Source organism: Xylocopa sonorina, chromosome 9 (genome assembly GCF_050948175.1).
Source record: "Xylocopa sonorina isolate GNS202 chromosome 9, iyXylSono1_principal, whole genome shotgun sequence".
Classification (NCBI taxonomy): domain Eukaryota; kingdom Metazoa; phylum Arthropoda; class Insecta; order Hymenoptera; family Apidae; genus Xylocopa; species Xylocopa sonorina.
Genome location: NC_135201.1, coordinates 2,888,263 through 2,909,382, shown reverse-complemented (window position 1 = coordinate 2,909,382; position 21,120 = coordinate 2,888,263). Strand labels below are relative to the sequence as shown.

The window sequence follows — 21,120 nt, the reverse complement described above, 5'->3', positions numbered from 1 at the left end:
GAGTGTAGTGATTGAGAGAAGAAAGAAAAAAAGAAAGAGACCGTGAAAAAGAACACCTGGGAAAGAAGGGCTGAAGAGAAAGAAAGAAGAGGAAAAAGGGAAGTGTGCGGTGAAGAAGGGAAAGAGAGAGGGAGAGAGAGAGAGAAAGGAGGGAGGAGAGAGAGTGCGCGCTGTGAAGCGGTATTGAGAGGGCTGGCGTGCCCCATGTTGTGAGCGTCTGAAGACTGCCGGGGGCAGAAGTGAAAGGGCGGGAGGGTGGGAAGGGTAAGGGTGCCGCTGGTATGGAGTATGGAAGCGGCGGGGGCGGAGGCGGTGGGGGCCGTGGGGGTGTCCAACCACCCTCCGCAGGTGCGAGGGGTATGGCGGGCACAGACACTACTGATGCTGCATGGCACAAACACGAACAAATGATCCTTATGGAATCTAGGCATAAGCAACAATGTAAGTATACACTGGCCCAAAATGATAGCGTTCGACGCGAGAAGGGCCTTAGCGTTGAAAGTGTCCCCTGACAAATGTCTCCACAAGCGAGATTTCAAATTGTCCACGATATTAATCGTTTTCCGTTGGGGATCGTGCAGTAAATTAATTAGCCAGATTCGATTTAATTGTTACTTTCTGAGGCCCTTCTTGCATAAAATTGAGAAATATAGTAAATAATTTTTTTAGCATTTACTTATAGAACTTTCAGATCATTCGAGTATTTTTAAGAGAGTTAGTTCATTTTCAGTTAGATAAATATTGATTCTCGAAGGAACACGTGTTGCTCCTTAATGATGAGAGCATTTTATGCTCTATTAGGAATGTTGATCGTAATTGATATTTTTAAGTAATCAATATGTTGGGGACTCTGCTACCTCCTAATCGAATTCATGACGGTTTGATGATATAAAATACATACACCGTGGTCACTGTAATCTAGATCACGTTAACGTTATCTTGACTATGACAAGCAATTACAGCATGGCGAAATTTTTCTAAAGGAAGAGTTTTGTTTCAAGATCTATATTCTTTCACTTGGTCAGTTTGTCGCCAATGCTGTGCATCATTTTTATTTTTGCAGATTACGTATTGTTATCATTTGCATTTCAACTCTATGCTATTAAAAATAATATTTATAGCAAAATTTAATTGGCTCAGCTTTTCATGGACCGTCTGGCGGTATTTATACATCCATAGTACATTGTCAGCTGATATAAATATTCAGTATCCAGTGTCTGTTAATCAATTTTTGTTAACTTGCACTAAAAATATTTTTTATCAGGTGTTTGTACTTTGAACTTTGTACGTACATAAAACTATCATATAATTAGTATAAATAAGCATTAAGTAGTATAAATAGGCATTATAAGCTCATATAATAATATAAAATATGAAATAAATTCGTAGATTGGTAGATTTTGAAGCCATATTCAAATCACTCATACTGAATTCAATTTGTATTGTGATTAGCATAAATTTGATATTTGATTTTACTTACAATCATTACAATCAGTGGAATTATTATTTATTTTTGGTTATATAAATATTTTTGTTCTCTATGCTCTCTTTGATCGCAAACGTAACAATCTCTTGTATTAATTACTTTTTATGTCGTATTTGTTAAAATATTAGTTAACAAGTGGTTTTCTAAACACGCGCGAGTCTTTAGTACGCATTGCGTTTAATAACGGGGATGATCCTGCTTTAATATTATATTTTTATTTCATGAAATTACACAAACATAAAAATATGTACGACGTTTGCCTTTTCTCTTTTTTAATACATGTGATGTATTATGTGCAATACACGTGTTTATTCCAATGATAGCGCGCAATGCCATCGGTTCTCCAGTTTACGCTTGAAAACACTTGATAAAGGAAACTAAGCCATATTTATCGCAAGTAGGAAGTATAATACCGGAAATACACGGGTATTCTGAACATTTTGTCTAACAAAATTCTAAAGTGCAACAAAATCTGTTTGATTTTGTTCAATATTTTAGTGCATTGTTATCGAACGAGCTTCACATCATTCTGATTGTACATTATATATCATTTATCTTTCCTAATGCAGTCGTACACGAATTAGCTTATACTTAACTCTCTTACACCGGTTTAATGCCTACCCCTATCGCATTTCTGATACCTTAACGAAGCGCACCTCTATTTGCATAGAATAAACATATAATTATTCAAATTTCCATTCAATAGTAAGTTATAGTAAGATATCCAATTTTAAAATAAGATTCTCGTCGAATCGATAAAATATTGCTTTACATAAATTATTAGAGATTCGTTTGTGAAATAAATAAATAAAAAGGAAGAGACTTATATGCATATATTAAAACTTCACAAGGAGCACGTGTATTTCTGAATTACTGATGCTGCTATCGCGTTTATGATGAAAATATTGGTTTAATGAAAATCTGTGTAACAGGGTATCGATAAAAGGACGATGGATCAATGTAAATATATCGCGAGCCAGGGAAAAGAGAAAGTCGAATTTATAAACAGCGAAACAACGCTGGCGATAGTATTAGCGGGATCCATTTTTGGACTGATGCCTGATCGGCGACTCTTGAAAAATTCAAAGACTTTAGACTAGGCCGTTCGGCTAGCTAGTGACTGATATGTATTTTCGACTTGGCACTCAACACCCCTTAGTAGCATCATCTCTTTTGTCTTTTCTTTTCCTTTTATTTCTAACTTCATTTTATATATCTCTCGGTTAAAGAACCGACACTGGCAAACATTGAACCCCTATGGAAGAAGAAACAGCTGTATTATTTATTTAAACGAGAATTCGAAAAGGTAAAGGGATTCAAATTTGCTTTAGATACATTTCTATAAATATACATTTTTATAATTACGTGAGGGGGTGGGGGATGTGTATGTAATAGTGTTATAAGATTTAAATAGAAAGAGGGTTCTAGGAAGACTGAATAAAGAGAAATACGTATATACAAATTTCAAATGTAATTTATTAGAAAATTGGAAACAGTTCTACATACTTTTGTAAACAATTTTCCAAACAATAAACGAAACATTTTCAAACGCTGTTTAAATTGTGCTGTAAGGAAATAATTATAGACAAGCTTGCGTACGGCACAAAAGTATGTACGCAAAGTCGCGAGCGACAGGTAGCAGACGTACAACGAGAGTCTGAATGAACGATGCATCAAGATACAACATATCCATCCCGCATTGTTTTTCAGCGTGTTAAGTCAAGAAGATTCGAACTTCCCGATGCTGATTATCCAATTAACTGTTTCCTCTCCTGTATCCGTTATCGATTTGACGAACAGATTAAGGGGGAAGAATTCCGTCGCGATCGGACGCGTAGTACCGCGGGTATAATCTTTTCCGCCTCATTTGTTCGCGTGAAAATACAGTAAGGGCATGACGGAAGAGAAAAAAGGAGGAAGAGGCCGTCAAGACGGGAAACAAAGAAATGAATAACTGATACAAGTCGCGGTCACCTGATTTCAAGGCGACGCACCGTCTTCTCTCGGTCGTCCTCGATACTTTCAATGTATTATATAGTCTATGGTGTTGATATACAGACGGAGGTCCTGTTCTCGAAGGGTCACTCCCTCTCTCTCTCTCTCCTTTCGCGTTTCCCGTCTCATTCTCTCGACGCAACTCGCGCGCCGGTATAGAAGACAGACCAGCCAGTCGGTCGGCGGTTGCTCCACCCCCGTGCGACACGATCAATACGCGACTCTCCTCTTTTGCTATCGTGCTCACTCCCTATCTCATTCACACATACACGCGGCGTAACGTGCGGGCAGGCGAGCAAGCGAGCGAACGCGCGCGCGCGGGCGCGCACCAACTTTCTCGTTTCCCTTCTCCCACTACTTTTCTCTTTCCATGCACGTCGTACAGCAGAGGGGCCCGTAGTCAGTAACGGTAACAGCAAGAGCGAGCAACACCACCGGCAACAGCACCAGAAGCGCTCAACTGTTCGTTTTGAAGCTGTCTTTCTGTTGCTATGCTGGCTGCCCTTATCCTCTCTTCTGTTTTCTCTACTCTCCCATCTCCTTCCTCTGGCCGAGCTCTCTCCGCGCGCTGTCATCCTGCAGGATAGAGGATCCTGCGTCGCCACGCTCTCCGCGTTATGCATTCTTTTCCCTTCGCTTCTTGCCGAACAATTATTCAAAACCATTTTCGTTCATCGTTTTTATTTTATGCCAATCTCTCTCTCCTTCTCTATCATTTATTTATACACTTTGTTGTTATGTTCTCGCAGATGTAGAACGTTTCCCAAGGAATTGCAGGGAATCGAGTTTTCCTTAGATATCTTCTTGCTTTTCTGTTATTATACATTTCATTGTATTTCTGGATTTTCACGCCACCCACCACGGCCTCTCTTTTTTACCTAGAAAAGAGAAAAGTAAAATGAAATTCAGTGATAATGGCCGTGGGAGTATTTTACTTTTGCGATTTATGTTTAGTCGATATTACTTATGATTTGCTTAAGTTTTGTAGAATGAATGAATCAAAACATGCGCATATACATATATGTTTGTATGTGTATGTCCTGACAGCAATTCAGCTCGCATGTGTAGAAATTAAACCAAAGTCTGATTTCGTTACGTAAAAAATTCTTGTAAAAGATAATCTCTTTCTCCTTCTCTCTTTCTCTTTCTCTTTTTTTCTTCCTATCTCTAATTACACAAAAATTTGACCTGTTAACCGGGTAAAACTAGATAAAGTTTTGTATACAAACATCCATTTTTCGATGCGAATAGTTACGTTGCTATTAGAAACTTATACAACAGTTATACTATACTTACCACAATTAAAATTGATTCGACTACAATTAATTATTTTTCGTTCATTCATGTCGTTATGATATTACAAAGCAGTGTTGTTTTAAACAACGTGATCCCTTCCTCTTGTTAATCTATAACAAAACTATTATATTTATATTCGGATCTTGCGTATTAACAAATTCATCCATTTGTAAAGCCGATGTACAGTCTTACACAAACATATGCTTCATTGAAGAATGCTTGTAGTGAAACGGTGCGCTAACGACGCAATTATCTGTGCAGCGGTACCGTTTCCGCAGTATATTTCAATACGGGAAACTTGTTTCTTATGATAGTATTACGTCGGGATTTATAACTACTGCGTTCACTGTAACATTATGCGATACAATTTAATAATTGTGCTCGTGATGTATCAATTACGCTATATCAATATCATTTAAATGCCGTCATTTAAATTGGAAATATTTAAGTCCCACGAAGTTAAATAAACTACTAAAATATCTCTTCGAATTGTAGAACTCCTAATATTTCATTTAAAGTCTGATAAATATACTGTTACTTTCAACATGTTGTTTTTACGCATATTAATTTTTTCGTACGTGTTCTACGTATATAAAAATAAGAAAAGATTCCTGAATATTTTATTCAAAAGTTGAAACGAATTAAATTCAAAGAAAACAACGATAAATTTATGTGATTTTAACGTAATACAGGGCAAGAGATAGACAAATGAATATGCTTCGTATCGATACAAGTTGAGTTTATTAAATTAATGATTCGTTTATCGAATGAATTCAATAATACTTCGATACGTTAGCTATCTTCGTTAATACAAGGCTAACCTAATTAAAACCTAACGTTAACATATTATTATATTTATTCTACAAGTGAATCATCAATTTCATACATTCAGCTTTAATAAAATATTCATTCGAATTTCTTATACGGCCCATAATCTTAGTTGGCTGCAGAACTCATTGATAAACTGATAAACTTACGAAAAACTGAGACAGTCTGTACATTGTTACTCTTCGTAATTATGCTTCGTCACATGCTTGCATCTCAAAGCTGCTCTGCGAACTTAAAACGATAAAAAGGACAGCATGTTAACGTAGTTACGGTTACGTGCGTTCCACAAATATCGGTAACCGTTTCTAACAGTAAAGAAATTGCACTTCGTGATCAAATTATGATAGTCGAAAGTTAGCAATATCGTGAAAGAACTTACAAATTTATTAACGCATCATTGTCTAACCGTCTGAGAAGAGCGAATGTGAGTCACCAGACGTCAATGATCGATCATCTCTATTTTTATACCTGATGCTACAATCATTGCCGTTACGTTATAACCTGTCTTCAAGTCCGTATAGAACACTTTTACAGTGCTCGCATATATTTCAAATATGAAATATACCTTTGTTCTTACAGTAGATCATCTTCTATTCTCGAGATAATAATTCAATAAAGGGACAATGCACACGCTCGATGTTTCGATGTTGGTCTTCGCGAAAACGTGCATATAAATCAAGGAGTGTATCGTGAACGTAGAAGGGAAACTCTCTTGACCCACGAAACTAACAATAAAAGCTAGAAAGGAGCGCGAAGAATGGATTTTTGTTTCAAGAGAAATATCAAAATGGTTGCCTCCGCGTGAATGTAATTGTTGGATGCAGATACGCGTACATCCTGAGGGAACGTTAGTTTTATTATTAATGGATTTCTTTCTCGTACATATACAAGACATTCATACAACATTGCGATAATAGTAGTGCGTACGTAAATATCGAATAGTTTGTACGTACGCAGAAAAGACGGTAGCTGCTTTACATACGATGGATATTTCCGATTGTATGAGAAGTAGCCGTTTCAAACATTGACATTTTTGTGAATCCAGCATAAAATTGTAAGAGGATTAGGAAAGTTTGAAACATAAAGGAAACGAGGGCTTTTTACACGATTCCTTTGTCGGATTTATATTTATTTGATCTTTGTTTTAGTCGTAGAATTCCCGTTGGTAATTGATAGATATTAATTGGAGAGTTAGGGAGAAGAAAAGATGGAGTAGAAGCTAATTTATTATCCCTGGTATTTGGTCAACTTTGTTGTTACACTTCGGACGTATTATCCTCGCATCTGAGCACGTCCGAAGGAGTAAGTCGACGTTACAGTAAGCTGCTTGCACCACGAGGATACGTTTAATATTTTGGAAACATTATTAAAAGATTACGATCAAATTGGGTCAAAGGTAGCACGTGTTCCCTTGACACTAGCAGCAAGCAGTTGCGTTAGTCGCCGGTAGCAGAACTCGATTCGACCCTTACGCAGAGATTCTCAACACGTGGAGCTTTGACGAGTATCCGAGCATACAGTAAAATAAATCGAATTGACAGGAGCAGACAGATTTTCTTACCTGACACTTGAGGAAACGAGAAGAAGCTAAAATTTGTACAAATAAATAGGAGATAAAGAATCGATGATTTGAACTTTATCTTGGCACTACGTTATTTATGCGGTTTCTAGGAATGTATATAAATGAATAACAGCTTCGCGAAACGTAGACGTCATTACGATAAAATATAGATACAAGTATGCGTGTAATTTAAATAGACCGCTTATGCGACGTCGCGAAAGTGGTAAGTGTGGCCCAAGATCATATCTATATCATTGGTACGATACGACCCTCTTACCGCAAAAGGTTGCCCATCCCTGCTTCAGAGTAACATATTTTTTATGCAAAACGTAAATATAGGTAGGGCAAAGTACTTTTTGTCAAGTGTGTTACAAACCGAAGAAAAGAATAAAACGCGCGACGAGTTAGTTTCACCGTCATGTAATTACGTCTACTTACTTCATTTTTTTTTTTGTAAAGATGATATTATCATATTTTGTATTTTACTTAATTTACGAAAGATAATAGATACGATAAAATTACTAAAAAATATCTAATTTTTGTTAGCTATATTATCATTCTAAAGGATTTTCAATGTTTTGTTTTAATTTATTTTTATTTGGAAATGAGTTATCATACAGACAATGATCGACCAATTTCTGCATGATAAACATCTAGGAATATCTTATTTATCCGACAGGGACTGGGACTAGTTATAGCTACTTGAGAAAGACTAAGTGGTGTACATTTACAAATATTCTCTGGGGGCAGTTTTAGAGAATGGTTGTATATGGGTGAAAGTCAGTCTATATCAAGAAACATGAATGAAGCGGAATGCGTGCTGGTTATCGCACGACCTATGTCAGTCTTCGTGACCTCGTTGGGTGGATTCTCAATCACATGCATCGTAACATTGTGCATACGCGCTTTGTTACTACACTAATGCGACTAAATTACTTTTTAAGTAACTACCCTTCGCGTCAGAGGATTCACTTTAAATATGATCACTCTCATACGTTATAAGATTCACAGATCATCGTGTAATTAAATTCCACAGAGAAAACTGGGCCAATAGATGTACATGCACGCTGTGTCTTTAAGAACAACTCGCGAGCATAGCTTGATCCATAGTTCAAGATAACAAACAAAGAAACGAACAAATAATTTTCCCATTGTTATTTTACAATCTCATGCAAATGTAATCTACGCGACCATATTCCCCGGACCTATAGAAAGCGACCTCGCCTATTTAAAGTTCGCATAGGTAAACTTGACGAATATTTGGTACAGCGTCGAAACGACCCATTCTTCAGAACCCTCTGTTCTCATTGTTAAACAACGCTTCGCTGTAAATGCGATTGTATCGATAGGTATGTTAAATTAAACGGTACTAATTTGATGATGTTTGATTTTCAGTAAGCGGGAGGGCGGGTACGGGTGGTGGCGGTGGAGGAGGCGGAGGCGCACCCTTGTACGGTCGTCTGGTAGCCGAGGAGCCGTTGCCTCCCACGGTATGCGGGGGTGCCGGTACCGGTGGCGGTACCGGCGGGGTTCCGCAAGAAACCCCCGCGGACATACACGCCATGCAAGCCAGGATACCCCATAGGTTTCGTGATCCAGCTACGGCACCCCTTAGGAAACTTAGTGTAGATCTCATCAAAACTTATAAACACATCAACGAGGTAAAAGACGCTTTCTAGTGCATTTACAAATCAATCGTCGCTTTAATCCTCCGTGACAAGTATTTTTCCTCAAGATACGAAAAGTAATAGTTAATTACAATGGAAACTATAATGGTAGCTACATACGTATACATGTATATTCGCGATGTTTTCTTTTCGAGATAGAGAGCCTGTTCCGTTGATCGACTTCTTACAAATCTTACAAATCTTAGGCTTAGTTTATCTCATAAAATTGATTTTTCTTTTAAATCCTCGTCTCTTGGAGCAAATCTTCACCGTTCCTCTTCTGTAGTTGTATACGTAATAGTATGCTTTTATAATTTGCATATGCAAGATACACGAAACAGAGAAGAAGATTGTAATCGCGTTGCACGGTAAAAGGTAAAAATGTTAAAAGACAATTCGTGTATCAGGTGTGTATCTTGATGTATTAATTTGAACACGTCCGCCGACCACGTGCCACACGTGTGTGACGCAGGTCTCTCAGGTAGAATCAGTGCGTCATACGTATGTGACGCATGGTGGAGAGGAGTGTTAACTATGCAGAAGAACGGTATGTCTGAAATGCAATAAAATAATGAATATTAAGGAAATAGAGCCGCGTTTTATGTGATATAATGTTACCGTTGTACTGTGGATGTTTATGCAAGTATAACATGCCAAAATGTGCAATATATATGCATCATTGTAGACATTTTGCACGTTTTGACATATATATGTATCATTACATTAAGTTACTGATAGTCAATACGCATCTCAGTGTCTGATGGTGGTCGTTTATTAATTTATTCGTTTCTTTGATAGGTTTATTATGCTAAGAAGAAGAGGAGGGCGCAACAGATGCAAGGAGAAGATGGTTCCCATAAAAAAGAAAGAAAATTGTACAACGATGGCTGGGATGACGATAATCATGATTATATTATCAAGAATGGGGAAAAGTTCCTCGATCGCTATGAGATCGATTCGCTAATAGGTAAAAGTGTCTGCATGTTAATCGTATGGAAAAGCTTTAAACGTATAGCGGAAATCAGTTGTTTAGTTTCGTGCGAATAATATAATCAATCTTGTTTTAATAGTAGAAAGTATTCTCGTTTTATAGGTAAAGGCAGTTTCGGTCAAGTAGTAAAAGCGTTTGATCACGAAGAACAAACGCAAGTGGCAATAAAAATTATCAAGAACAAAAAACCTTTTCTAAATCAAGCGCAAATCGAAGTGAGGCTGTTGGAAATGATGAACAGGGCGGATACCGATAACAAATATTATATAGGTTTGTTGTGTATATGTTTTAATATCGTATTTTTAACTCTATTAGACATATAATTATTTTTATTGGATTAAATAAATGTGGAATGATAAAATTGTCTTGATTGCAGTTAAGCTAAAGAGGCATTTTATGTGGCGGAATCACTTATGTCTGGTATTCGAACTGTTATCGTATAATCTGTATGATCTACTTAGAAATACGAATTTTCGAGGAGTGTCGTTGAACTTAACAAGGAAGTTTGCACAGCAACTGTGTACTGCCCTTTTGTTCCTGTCTACACCGGAATTGAACATCATTCACTGTGATCTGAAACCCGAAAACATACTTTTGTGCAATCCCAAACGAAGTGCGATAAAAATAGTGGACTTTGGTAGTTCGTGTCAACTTGGACAGAGGGTAAGAGACGTTACAGAAGCTTTATTGGCTGTTTCGTGTTAACGGCTGTTTCACGTTTAATTGTTGTTCCTTTCATTTCTGCAGATATACCAGTATATTCAATCCAGGTTTTACCGATCCCCTGAAGTCTTATTAGGAATACCTTACGACCTTGCGATAGACATGTGGAGTCTAGGATGTATTTTAGTTGAAATGCATACGGGAGAACCTCTGTTCAGTGGGGCCAACGAGGTAACGAATGTTGAATCACCTTTGAACACTTCTGTTCTACTCCGTTTTGCACAAACTTCTCTAGGCAAATTAATGGTCTACTGAATGACTGTTAATGTCTAATGACTGAAAATGAATTTCGTTTATTTATTACTTGTCTTCGAACTTGGCAGGTCGATCAAATGAATAAAATCGTAGAAGTACTAGGAATGCCACCGAAACATATATTGGACCAAGCGCACAAAGCGCGGAAATACTTTGACAAAGTCCCCACGGATGGCTCGTATGTGCTGAAAAAGTCGAAGGACAAAAAGTACAAACCTCCTGGCACAAGGCGCTTGCACGATATCTTAGGCGTCGAAAGCGGAGGCCCTGGTGGTAGAAGGATAGGTGAACCTGGTCATTCAATTTCCGATTACCTCAAATTCAAAGACTTGATCCTGCGAATGCTGGACTTTGATCCGAAAACGAGAGTGACACCGTATTATGCGCTTCAGCACAATTTCTTTAAGCGTACAGCCGACGAGGGGACCAACACGAATATCGCTGCTGCCAACAGTGCTAACACGAGCCCGGCAGTGGTATCGATGAGCCAAGATCATGGTAAGTCACTGAAGGCTTCTTAATAATACGTAAAGCATATAATTTCTTGGCTTATTGGATCGTTTTACACGCGTGACAGAATAAAAGTGTTTACTTTTCAATCTGAGATTTTTCACTTATTACCATTGGTTTTGACTCATAACTTAAACAGTTTGTATATATGTATTACAGTGTCATTCTCTACTTTCAATAAGATTTTTAAGCTTCTACACTCGTTGAGCTATACTACGCTATGGTTCAAATTTTTTGATAATTAAATCATGCGATAATACGTTAACTGGGCGTTGGATAGATAAATTAATTTTGTTAAATAAATAAATTTTAGATAGTATTATACGTATTCGCCGTTTTTAAAATAATGTGCGTTCTTTGTAATACAAGGTGTATAATAGTTTTACTAATTATGTAAGAAAACGCTGAAAAGAGATTTAGATTTTTTATAAAAATGCTATGTGTGTGTATTTCGTTTAAAAAGTACACAATTTGAATAAACTCGCAGTTATCACTGAAGCATACCTTGAATTTGAAACTTTCTTGTTTAATTAATTCGATATATAAAATAAATCAATCTCTATAACTTTCATGACTGGAAATGATAAGTTAATTCTAGAAATGTTAATGATCGTTTTCACTTGCTTCTTACATGATGTGTAGAAATTTTTACCTCATGCATAGCTCATACGTATAAAGTCTAACTGAGGCAACATGAGTAGTTAATTTAGAGTTCGTGATTTAAAATTAAATGAAATTTAAATCTTTATGAGCAATATAAAAAAGTTAACTTGAGGAATACAGTGATTTGTATTGAACTTTTTAAGGAATTGCTTCATTATATTGAAGATTTAGGCAGGCTTTAATTTGTGCAGAAAATAAGACATTTGTTTGTATCATTGTTTCGCAGTAAAAAAGAAAACAATATACCAAAACAGTTAAAAGGAATTGGTATTTATAAACTTATACAGATATATATCTCTTTCCGCTAGAGATTTCCTCAGCCCTGTATAATACATTATGTTTAAACAACATTTTAGTAATTGTAGCCGTCTCTTAAGAAAACTGTACAGATCGTAAAGAATTGTCAGTTAGAATATCGTCTTAAAATTTATAACATCACTGGTATCTTTTATTTTCTGCGCAAACTAAAACGATACTTGTTGTTGCCCGTAGATATGATGGGGGGACAGTACGTGGCTCGATGACTGTCGTATCCGCGGGGCGGCGACGACCTGTCCTAGGCCCCAACCCTAATCTTACTTACTAACATAAGTAAGTTCTGTCTAACAAACAATCCTACAAGCTAAAAGACTAACAATGTCCCTGATAATCATATCCCGACCTCGGATGTAACATGCGAAGCCTTGCTTGCTTGAATAAAAAAAAAAAAAAGAAAAAAAAAGAAGAGAGAAACTCGCACTTCTGAACCTCCTTTAAAAACGAGACACGGATTCACATTGATTACCCGTGTCTCTGAACTTCGATACAACGTACTCTTACAAATTCCATATTTATTTGTAAGATTATTACCCTAATTACCTAAGAATGCCTTTGTTGATACGAAACATTATATACTATATTAGAATTAAAAAGAAGCGAATATCGAATAGCATTGTGGAAATATGTTCTTTGTAACGTTTGCAACAAACTGAAGAATACAATTAGTACGGATAATAGATGTTTTTTTATTATGTATATATGTGTGTGTATGCGCGTGTATACATGCATATATTCATACTTTAGTTATACTGCCTTCAAAGAACATATTTTTCTGTTAAGAGTATTTGAATTGCATATCTGTGTTAAGTTTTTATTCTGTAGAGCGACTACTTCGTTGTCTTGTAATTTATTTCATGCATGCTTTAACCGCTTGCATATAGCACGTTCCGGAGTGCATCTTCGTCATATAATATTATGCGAAACTTTAGATTTCGCCGTTGACAGTGAACATTTTTTCGACTTATATAATCTGCACAACCATCCACTTTACGTTCCATTTTTTTGGAATGATTTCTTCTTTCTGCCTTGCATATTCTTACCTACAGAGCGAGTATCTTAATGTTCATTAAGATGGGATTCATTTAATGTACGACGAATTGCAGCTTTACATTCGTGTACAAAAATTGTATCCCCATAATAATACTTTTAATAATCAGGAATTAAAAAATACACAGTAAGACAATTACATAAAGAGTTCTTTAAAAATTTTTTAACTAAAGATGTACTCTTGTATACATAAGGGCAAAACATCATTAACAGTCTGTTTGAGATTATTGTATGTATAATCCTTTGGTTACATCCCAAGATGTACAGATGAACAGAGATAGTTATCGCCTAGGTATCAACAATTTGATCGATCAGTGCATATCACTTTTCTAACAATAAATCTGGGTTGATTTTCAACAAGAAAAGAGAAAGAAAATAAAAAGAGAACAAACGAAACATTAAGTTCAATGCCTGGAATGTGTCCCCGTAGTATTTTGGAGTCTTTTTTCATTTGTTTTTTAACTTTCTCATAGTGACGTTCTATCGTAAGAGCTAGTAATTCATTATTGGATGATCTTTGCATTAGTGTATAAACGAAAGAAAGAAAGAAAAAAAAAAGAAAAAAAAAAATACAGCGCCGTGATTGTTTGCCCATCTAAGGTAATATTCTCTTAATGTCCCAGGACTGGTAACCGTGTCAGGACAGGGAAGCAACAACAGCGGCAATCCGATGCAAGTATCAAGTTTCTCTGGTGGCTATCAGCCAATGGAGTGCGAATTATCGCCTCGTCACTTGGGTAATCGACGCGTCGTAACAACAAGCTATCCGTCAACTTCGGCCACTGGGGTGTCTGCGTCCGGGCCGATGTCCATGCAATCTGTAGACAGCTCCCTGATACAAAGCTCTCTTGGATCGTATAATAGCCTAATTCTCCCTGGTATATCCCATCTGCCTGCTATGATGACTTCGCCGATGATTCAGCAGCAGAACTTTTACAATTACGGTTACTCGACGGCTGACGCGCACGGTATCGTCAGGCAACCGTCGTCAGTGTCAACCGGTAAACAGAGAGACCCGGAAAGGGAAGACAGTCCTATGGTTGGAGTATGCGTCCAGCAAAGTCCAGTTGCTATTCACTGAAACGAAACAAAAATAAAAGAAACAAAGATAAAAAAAGAAAGAAAAGAATAATAGAAACTACGACGACGGTCGATTTATTACGTACTGTCGCCGCGATAGCGGTACCGTCAGAATATATAATAGGTGATTATATATTTATATATAATATATATATGTGTGTATATATATATACTGTATATACATATACAAAGTTCATGACGATACCGTAAAACCTATCATACTGTTTATCGGAAAGAAGAAGAAGAAGAAGAAAAAGAAAGGAGGGAAACGAGAACGGGCAGTAGGAAATTCGAAGTCCTTCCCCCGTTGCATTTGCTTTGCATTTCGTCGTCTCGTGGGACATCTCTAGTTCGACGCGCTACGAATATGACATTGCTCCATTATAAACGTGCGAAAGAAAATTATATTAATAAGAGTAAATTGCTTCAACTTAAAAGCTTAAGAGAAAGAGAGACGATACGTATACAAAGACAAGTTGACCAACCAGTTCATCGTTCACGAATTTCTTCGATCGTTTATAGGAGAAATAGGCTTCGAAATTGTATGAGCAGCTTCTTTAAAGAGAGAGGGAGAGGGAGAGAGAGAGAGAGACAGCGAGAAAGAGAGATAGGGAGAGAGAGAGAGAGAGAGAGAGAGAGAGAGAGAGAGAGAGAAGTTGAAATACAGGAAAAATAAATAGGAAAGAACAGCATTGAGTTTAGAAGATAGAATCACGAAGAAATGCAAAGGAAAACATGAGGGAAGCTTCCTCTTTTCCGTTACGTTTTTTCTTTCCCTTCTAGTTTTTTATTTATCTAACTTAAGAAGCCGACTGGTCTTATATTGGGCACGGATACACTGCGTCCGGCACAGAAGCTTATGATACTTTGCTTATGAGCACGGACAGACGAAACATGGTCTAGTGAGGATGAACCCAGCTGGCCTCTCGGGTCCTGCCCGATTCTGCAAAAAAAAAGAAAAAAAAGGAAAAAAAAACACTCCAAATGCTTGGGAGGAAATTGCTTCCCCCCTTTCCTACTGTCAGTATCGAACGAATTTAAATTTCACGTGACGATCGTCGTCCTTCGCTTTTCAAGCGGCGATTTCTACTAAATTCCCTAAGAAGTGATATACAGTGATATACAGTGATATACAATGATATTACATCAGTCACTTTTCTCGCTCCAGCTGTGAACAAAGTAATCGTAATCGCTTTATTTAATATCACCAATCGTTAGACGAGAAAATGCTTCGATGATACATTGATAAGAGGCCGCATTGTGCCCAAAAGTCGATCTCTTTTAAGTCTTTCCTCGTTCTTCTCCCTTCCAACGGAATAAAGACTTAAAAGATGACGTTACTTTCCTTTTTTTTTCTTTTTTCCTATAAGTAGTTTCTTGCACTACGATTTTTATCAAAAGCGAAACTTTCCCGTACCGAAATACACAAGTGAAGAAAAGAAGCAAAGTCCCAGTCCTTTAGAGGACCGATGAACGCAACACGTTGATCAACGTGAAATTCGGAAGAAGGCACACGTGTGAGAGATCGTCACACACTTTGTCTACGTTTATAGAGCGTACTGATTTTTGCCGTTTAATAAGATCATCGAGGTGTTAGAATATGTCATGAAAAATCTTAACTAAATTTGACAAACAATACGTTCTACTTGAAAAATCGTTTTCTCGCTCTTTCTTTCCTTTTTACCCTTTCTCTCGCTCTCTGTCATTCTTTTTCTTACTCGCGTCCTTTCTCTCTCTCTCTCTCTCTCTCTCTCTCTCTCTCTCTCTCTCTCTCTCTCTCTCTCTCTCCCACACACACCTACATACACGCATAAATATATTTTTTCTTTTTATAAAGCCATCGAGAGATATCGCATCACGGCAAAATGTTTCTCGCTCTAACATTGAAATTTGTGAATAGCTTCGTGGTTTTTAATGATAACAACTTTAAATCGAATTTGCACATAATTTTACTATTTATCATTTATTCCATGTAACACGTTGAACGCCACGGTGGTCGTATGTGATCGCAACTTGTCTCTCCTGCAGCGTCACGGTGGTCATCGATGACCGGAGCGCGTCAACTATTTGTAATTCTAAAAGTTAAATGAAAATTTACATTTCATGCATTTTCAACGTCATTGCTAACTAGAGAATGCTTTTAAGTAAAATGTGCACTATTGGACAATTAAACATTTTTATTGGATCAAAAATAAAAAATTAATTTTTATCAAATCTTTTATCTACCGATTTACAATTATATCGAAGCATTTTAAACATAAGTGTGGCTCGTTAATGCAATCTTGGCAGTGCATTGTAATCTTTCTGGTCCAATTTTTTGTACTTTGTATTCCGAAACCTTGCAACATTTCTTTGGTAATACTGTTTGCAAAATTTGCGTACCAAGTACGCCGGTCCTTCCTTCTTTTGCGATTCATCGTGTAATCTTCGTCAAATACATATATTCGATGGCTCTGGTGCTTCAATATCACGGCACCGTGTCAGATGCGTTGCCAATCCCATTCTAAAATTGGAGATATTTATTTTTTTCTTCGCCCTCAGTTGTGTAATAATATCTCATTTGCAACTGATATGTTTAATAATAATTCGACTGCTAATTTTGTATACCATTTCAGTGTTTCTCTGTGCGGTGTTAAGTATCGCGATCATTTGCAGATTTTCCTAAATTATAATCGTATGTTTGCTAGAGAGGTCATTAAAATATCTCTTTTGTCTTTCTTCTTAAGAACCATAATTCTCTCCCTTCTTATTTCGCATTGCAACGAGCTCGCCTCGTTTTAATTTATCAATTTAACATTCACGACTGCTGCTTTTCGTTTTTTTTTTTTTCTAACAGTTCCTATCAAATGAGTGTTGCAAGCAATTAATTTCTTGGCTAAATTAATACCGGTATAACAATTGTCTGTAAATTGTGTGGCCTTTATGGAGTATATTGTTACACACAGTTTGACTTTTTTCCAGAATATATTTGAAATTGGTATGTATATCCTGGGCCACGACGGGGCCCATCCATATTAAAAGGCAATGAAATCATTGTATTTCTGTACAGTAGTTTTAGATTCGACAAACGGAATTCCACTTGTCATAGTTTGCATGACACTCGATCATTCGTTATTGTCTACGTTGTTACGTTCATTCTCATCTGTATCGGTTTCATCCTGGGTCATCCGATAAGATTCGACGACGCCTTATAATGGGTGATGTATAGACTATTTCTTCTGATATTTCGTTCCCAGACGAGTTCCCTGACGAACGCTCGTCGGATAATTCGTTGCTCAAAAAATATTCACGGTTTAAATACACATCTTCGATCTACGAATGTTATTATAATCATCATACAAAATAATCGTAAATGCCGCTTCGTAATCGTATAATCTAAGTTAGAAGTATGCACGTACCTTTACTATTAGAGAAACGAGCAAATGCTATTTATTGATATCTTCCCACACGTTTATCTAGTATCCTCTACACGTTTTTAATACCTTCCTCGCTGCCTCCCGATTTTTATGACGCTTACGACACTACCATTTACGACTGGATAACGAATGCGACTTAATTTATCAGAATAAATGAAGATCCGTTTACTACCGTTGCTGGGATACTGTTCGAGGTGTGTACCGCATCGTACGAGCGTTGTAAATAGTAAATAACGTAAATAAATATTCTAAAATAGTTATCAGGGTCATCGAGTACACCAACGCGGCACGGTGGGTCACTCGTGACCACCAGCAAGATAAACTTGCCCCAGGGCAAGAATTGTTGCCTTAAATATCACAAATTAATTATCACTTTGCATGGAACAAGTAAAAATATTTCCGTGGCGTCCTGAGCGAAACATATGGTTCAGCGTGGCAGTCAACGTGTCGAGCAAAAGATTCGTTATACCTTTTAAAGCTAACGCAACACAAGCAATGACCGTGATACATTATAAGGGCGAAGTAAAGATTACTAACATACATTTTTCATTATCTCGAAAGCCTGTTTCTACGAATTCGAACGAACGCTGTTTCTCTCTTCGCGTTGCAAGTATTCGAAAAAACGCAGAACTGCAAGTGGCTTATTATTTCAAACAAACAATCCACGACTGTTCAAACATTCCATTCTCATTCGTGATTCGCAACAACGAACAATAAAACGGTCTGACGCAAGTTTAAACATTTTCTCAAGATATACAGGAGAATTCTTTCAAAAAAAAACAAACGACGCGCGTAAAAGTGTTAACGTTTTTACATTCTAAATTGAGAGATCTTCTCGTGTAAATTACTGTAATATATTGCGAGTGGAAAAACCGGAAGCATATCGTGAACCCTTTGCGGACGAGTCGGTCTGAAGTCTGCTTACGCTCTGCTTTCGTTCGTACCAGTCCAAGGTGTCAAGTTCACAACAATGTTTACGTGATGCATAAACAGCCAACCCCCCCTATAACTCTGTACTCTTATAACACAGCTTCCATATAACGTGGAGCTAAAATTGCAACAAGCCTTCCTAATTTTATATACACTGTGTCTCGTCTTTTGTGTTTATAAAATTTTATTTCCTAACCGTATGCATCGTAACTTGGTGCTCTGAGAATTTTCACGTAACGTAGAACGAATCAAACTGATTTATATTTTACTTGTGAGTTTCTTATAGTGTTTCTTAGCGCGTTTCCACATAACAAGGCACGAATTAATCAGTATTATAGGACGGTTGACTGTATATGAACCTTATCAATTGTTTTCGCCACACGCATGTTTGCAAAGGGTTAAAAACGATATATTAAAAGTAGTTAGGCAACGACTAAAATGATACCAATGCATGCTTCGAGTAAACCGATAAAGATGCTGACATACTGCCATACAATAAAACGTTTAAATATCATTCGAATCTATATTTCGTACGTATAATATTTTGTTTCTATAAAATAATACGAAAACGGTCAATATATATATACATATATAAAATGTAAAATAATTTTTTTTCTTTAAAATCAACCTATTTAGTGTATACGCCATAACGAAGAATAGAAACATGCAAAATAACTCGTGAATTATTTGCTGCTGTATATTTTACTATAATAAGTATCGGAAAATTTACGTTGTCCTATCTCATTCCATATTATTTTATCGGTATTGATATAATTTGTTTCTATTTAATTGTATCTCGCATTCTGGCATTGAAATTCACGTTCGAAGTAGCTGCTGTTTATACTCTCTACAATCGAATGTGAAAAGAAGAACGCGGAGAAGAATTTTGTTAGAGGATGATCTTGATTTGTCTGTTAGAGGAACGAACGGCGGCGATTATATCAGAGCTTGAAGCGAAAAGCGGAAATGCCAGAGAACGATTATTATACACTTATGCTGAACGTATATTTAATTGTAATATAAATAACGTAACGATTAGCGAAAGTAAAACGGCAAAAATCAATTACGACTGCCATTGGAGACGTATGTATATGAGAGTACGCGCGTATTCGTTTATTATACAGTATCTAGGTTTTTGTACGATTATAGCATTTTTCATCGATCTTACGTGTGTACTGCCTCTTTTTTTTTTCTTTCTTATCTTTCTTATTACTGTCCTCTGTATAAATATGTATTGTTGTTAAATCACGCAAACCTCGTTCGTCTAGAAGTCCATTTATCGGCAAACAAACTGACGTTTGCAACGTCCTTTCAGTTTTTTCTATTCATCAAGGTAAATAAAAGAGTCGAGTTTACGATGTCAGTGTCCCTTGTGTTTTCCTCTTTCACACTTAAAAGCTAGATTCCTAAAGCTGCGCTCTTATCGTTTGTCTATGTATATTGTACAAGTACCTAGCTGTTGAGGCCGCTGGTTTTTTCTTTTCTTCTTTTTGCTGGCAATCACTTGCTATGAACCGTTTACATTTCGCGACACTGTGCATTAAACTCTATTGGAGTATGCGCTTACACTGGTAATCCTTACTTCTCCATCTGTTTAATGCGTCTTCTTTTTTTTAATAATAGTTAATTATCGCTTTATCGTTATCTAGGCCTAAAGAATTGGGACTTTTGTTTCTTTCCTTTACTCGAGTACTTTGGTACGCAAAAGTTTCGCTTTTGATAAAAATCGTAGCGTAAGAAACTATTTGTAGGAAAAAAGAAGAAAGTAACGTCGTCTTCTAAGTCTTTATTTCGTTCAAAGGTAAAACAACGAGGAAAGACTTAAAAGAGATCAACTTTTGGGCACGATGCGGTCTCTTATCAATGTATCGTCGAAGCATTCTCTCGTCTAACGATTGTTGATATTAAATAAAGCGATTACGATTACTTTGTTCACAGCTAGGGTGAAGAAAAGTGGTCGATTGTAATATCATTGCGTGTTATTGTATATCACTTCTTGGTGAATCTAGTGGAAGTCGTCGTTTGAAAAGTGAAGGACGACGAACGTCACGGGAAATAAACGATTGAATTCGTTCGATATTGATAGCAGGACAGAGGGGGAAATGTTTTAAATACAATTCACAGTAACTACGACACATGAAAATCTTGAAAAAAATATACTCGGAAGAGCGGTGGTCAATGATTCGAATAAAAAAAAAAAGAAAAGAGTAAAATTGGTAAAAACGATATATATGTATATTGTATACATATATATCGGGTAACAAAAGAAATTGAAAAGTTTTTTGTTAGAAAGTGGAATTTATATATTATACAGCAATAGATTGATTTCAAACGCGCCAATTAATTTTTCATAT

General features: G+C 36.7%; 1 protein-coding gene across 1 annotated transcript; it reads left to right on the top strand.

The window, feature by feature from the left end:
- Window positions 1–275: 275 nt before the first annotated feature.
- Mnb (minibrain) lies at window positions 276–14,466 on the top strand. The gene is made up of 8 exons (XM_076900355.1): window positions 276–441; window positions 8,562–8,827; window positions 9,632–9,800; window positions 9,927–10,094; window positions 10,201–10,487; window positions 10,572–10,718; window positions 10,871–11,300; window positions 13,964–14,466. Exons 1-8 carry the CDS (start codon window positions 282–284, stop codon window positions 14,419–14,421), a joined length of 2,085 nt encoding a protein of 694 aa, XP_076756470.1. The 5' UTR covers window positions 276–281; the 3' UTR covers window positions 14,422–14,466.
- The last annotated feature ends 6,654 nt before the right edge of the window (window positions 14,467–21,120 follow it).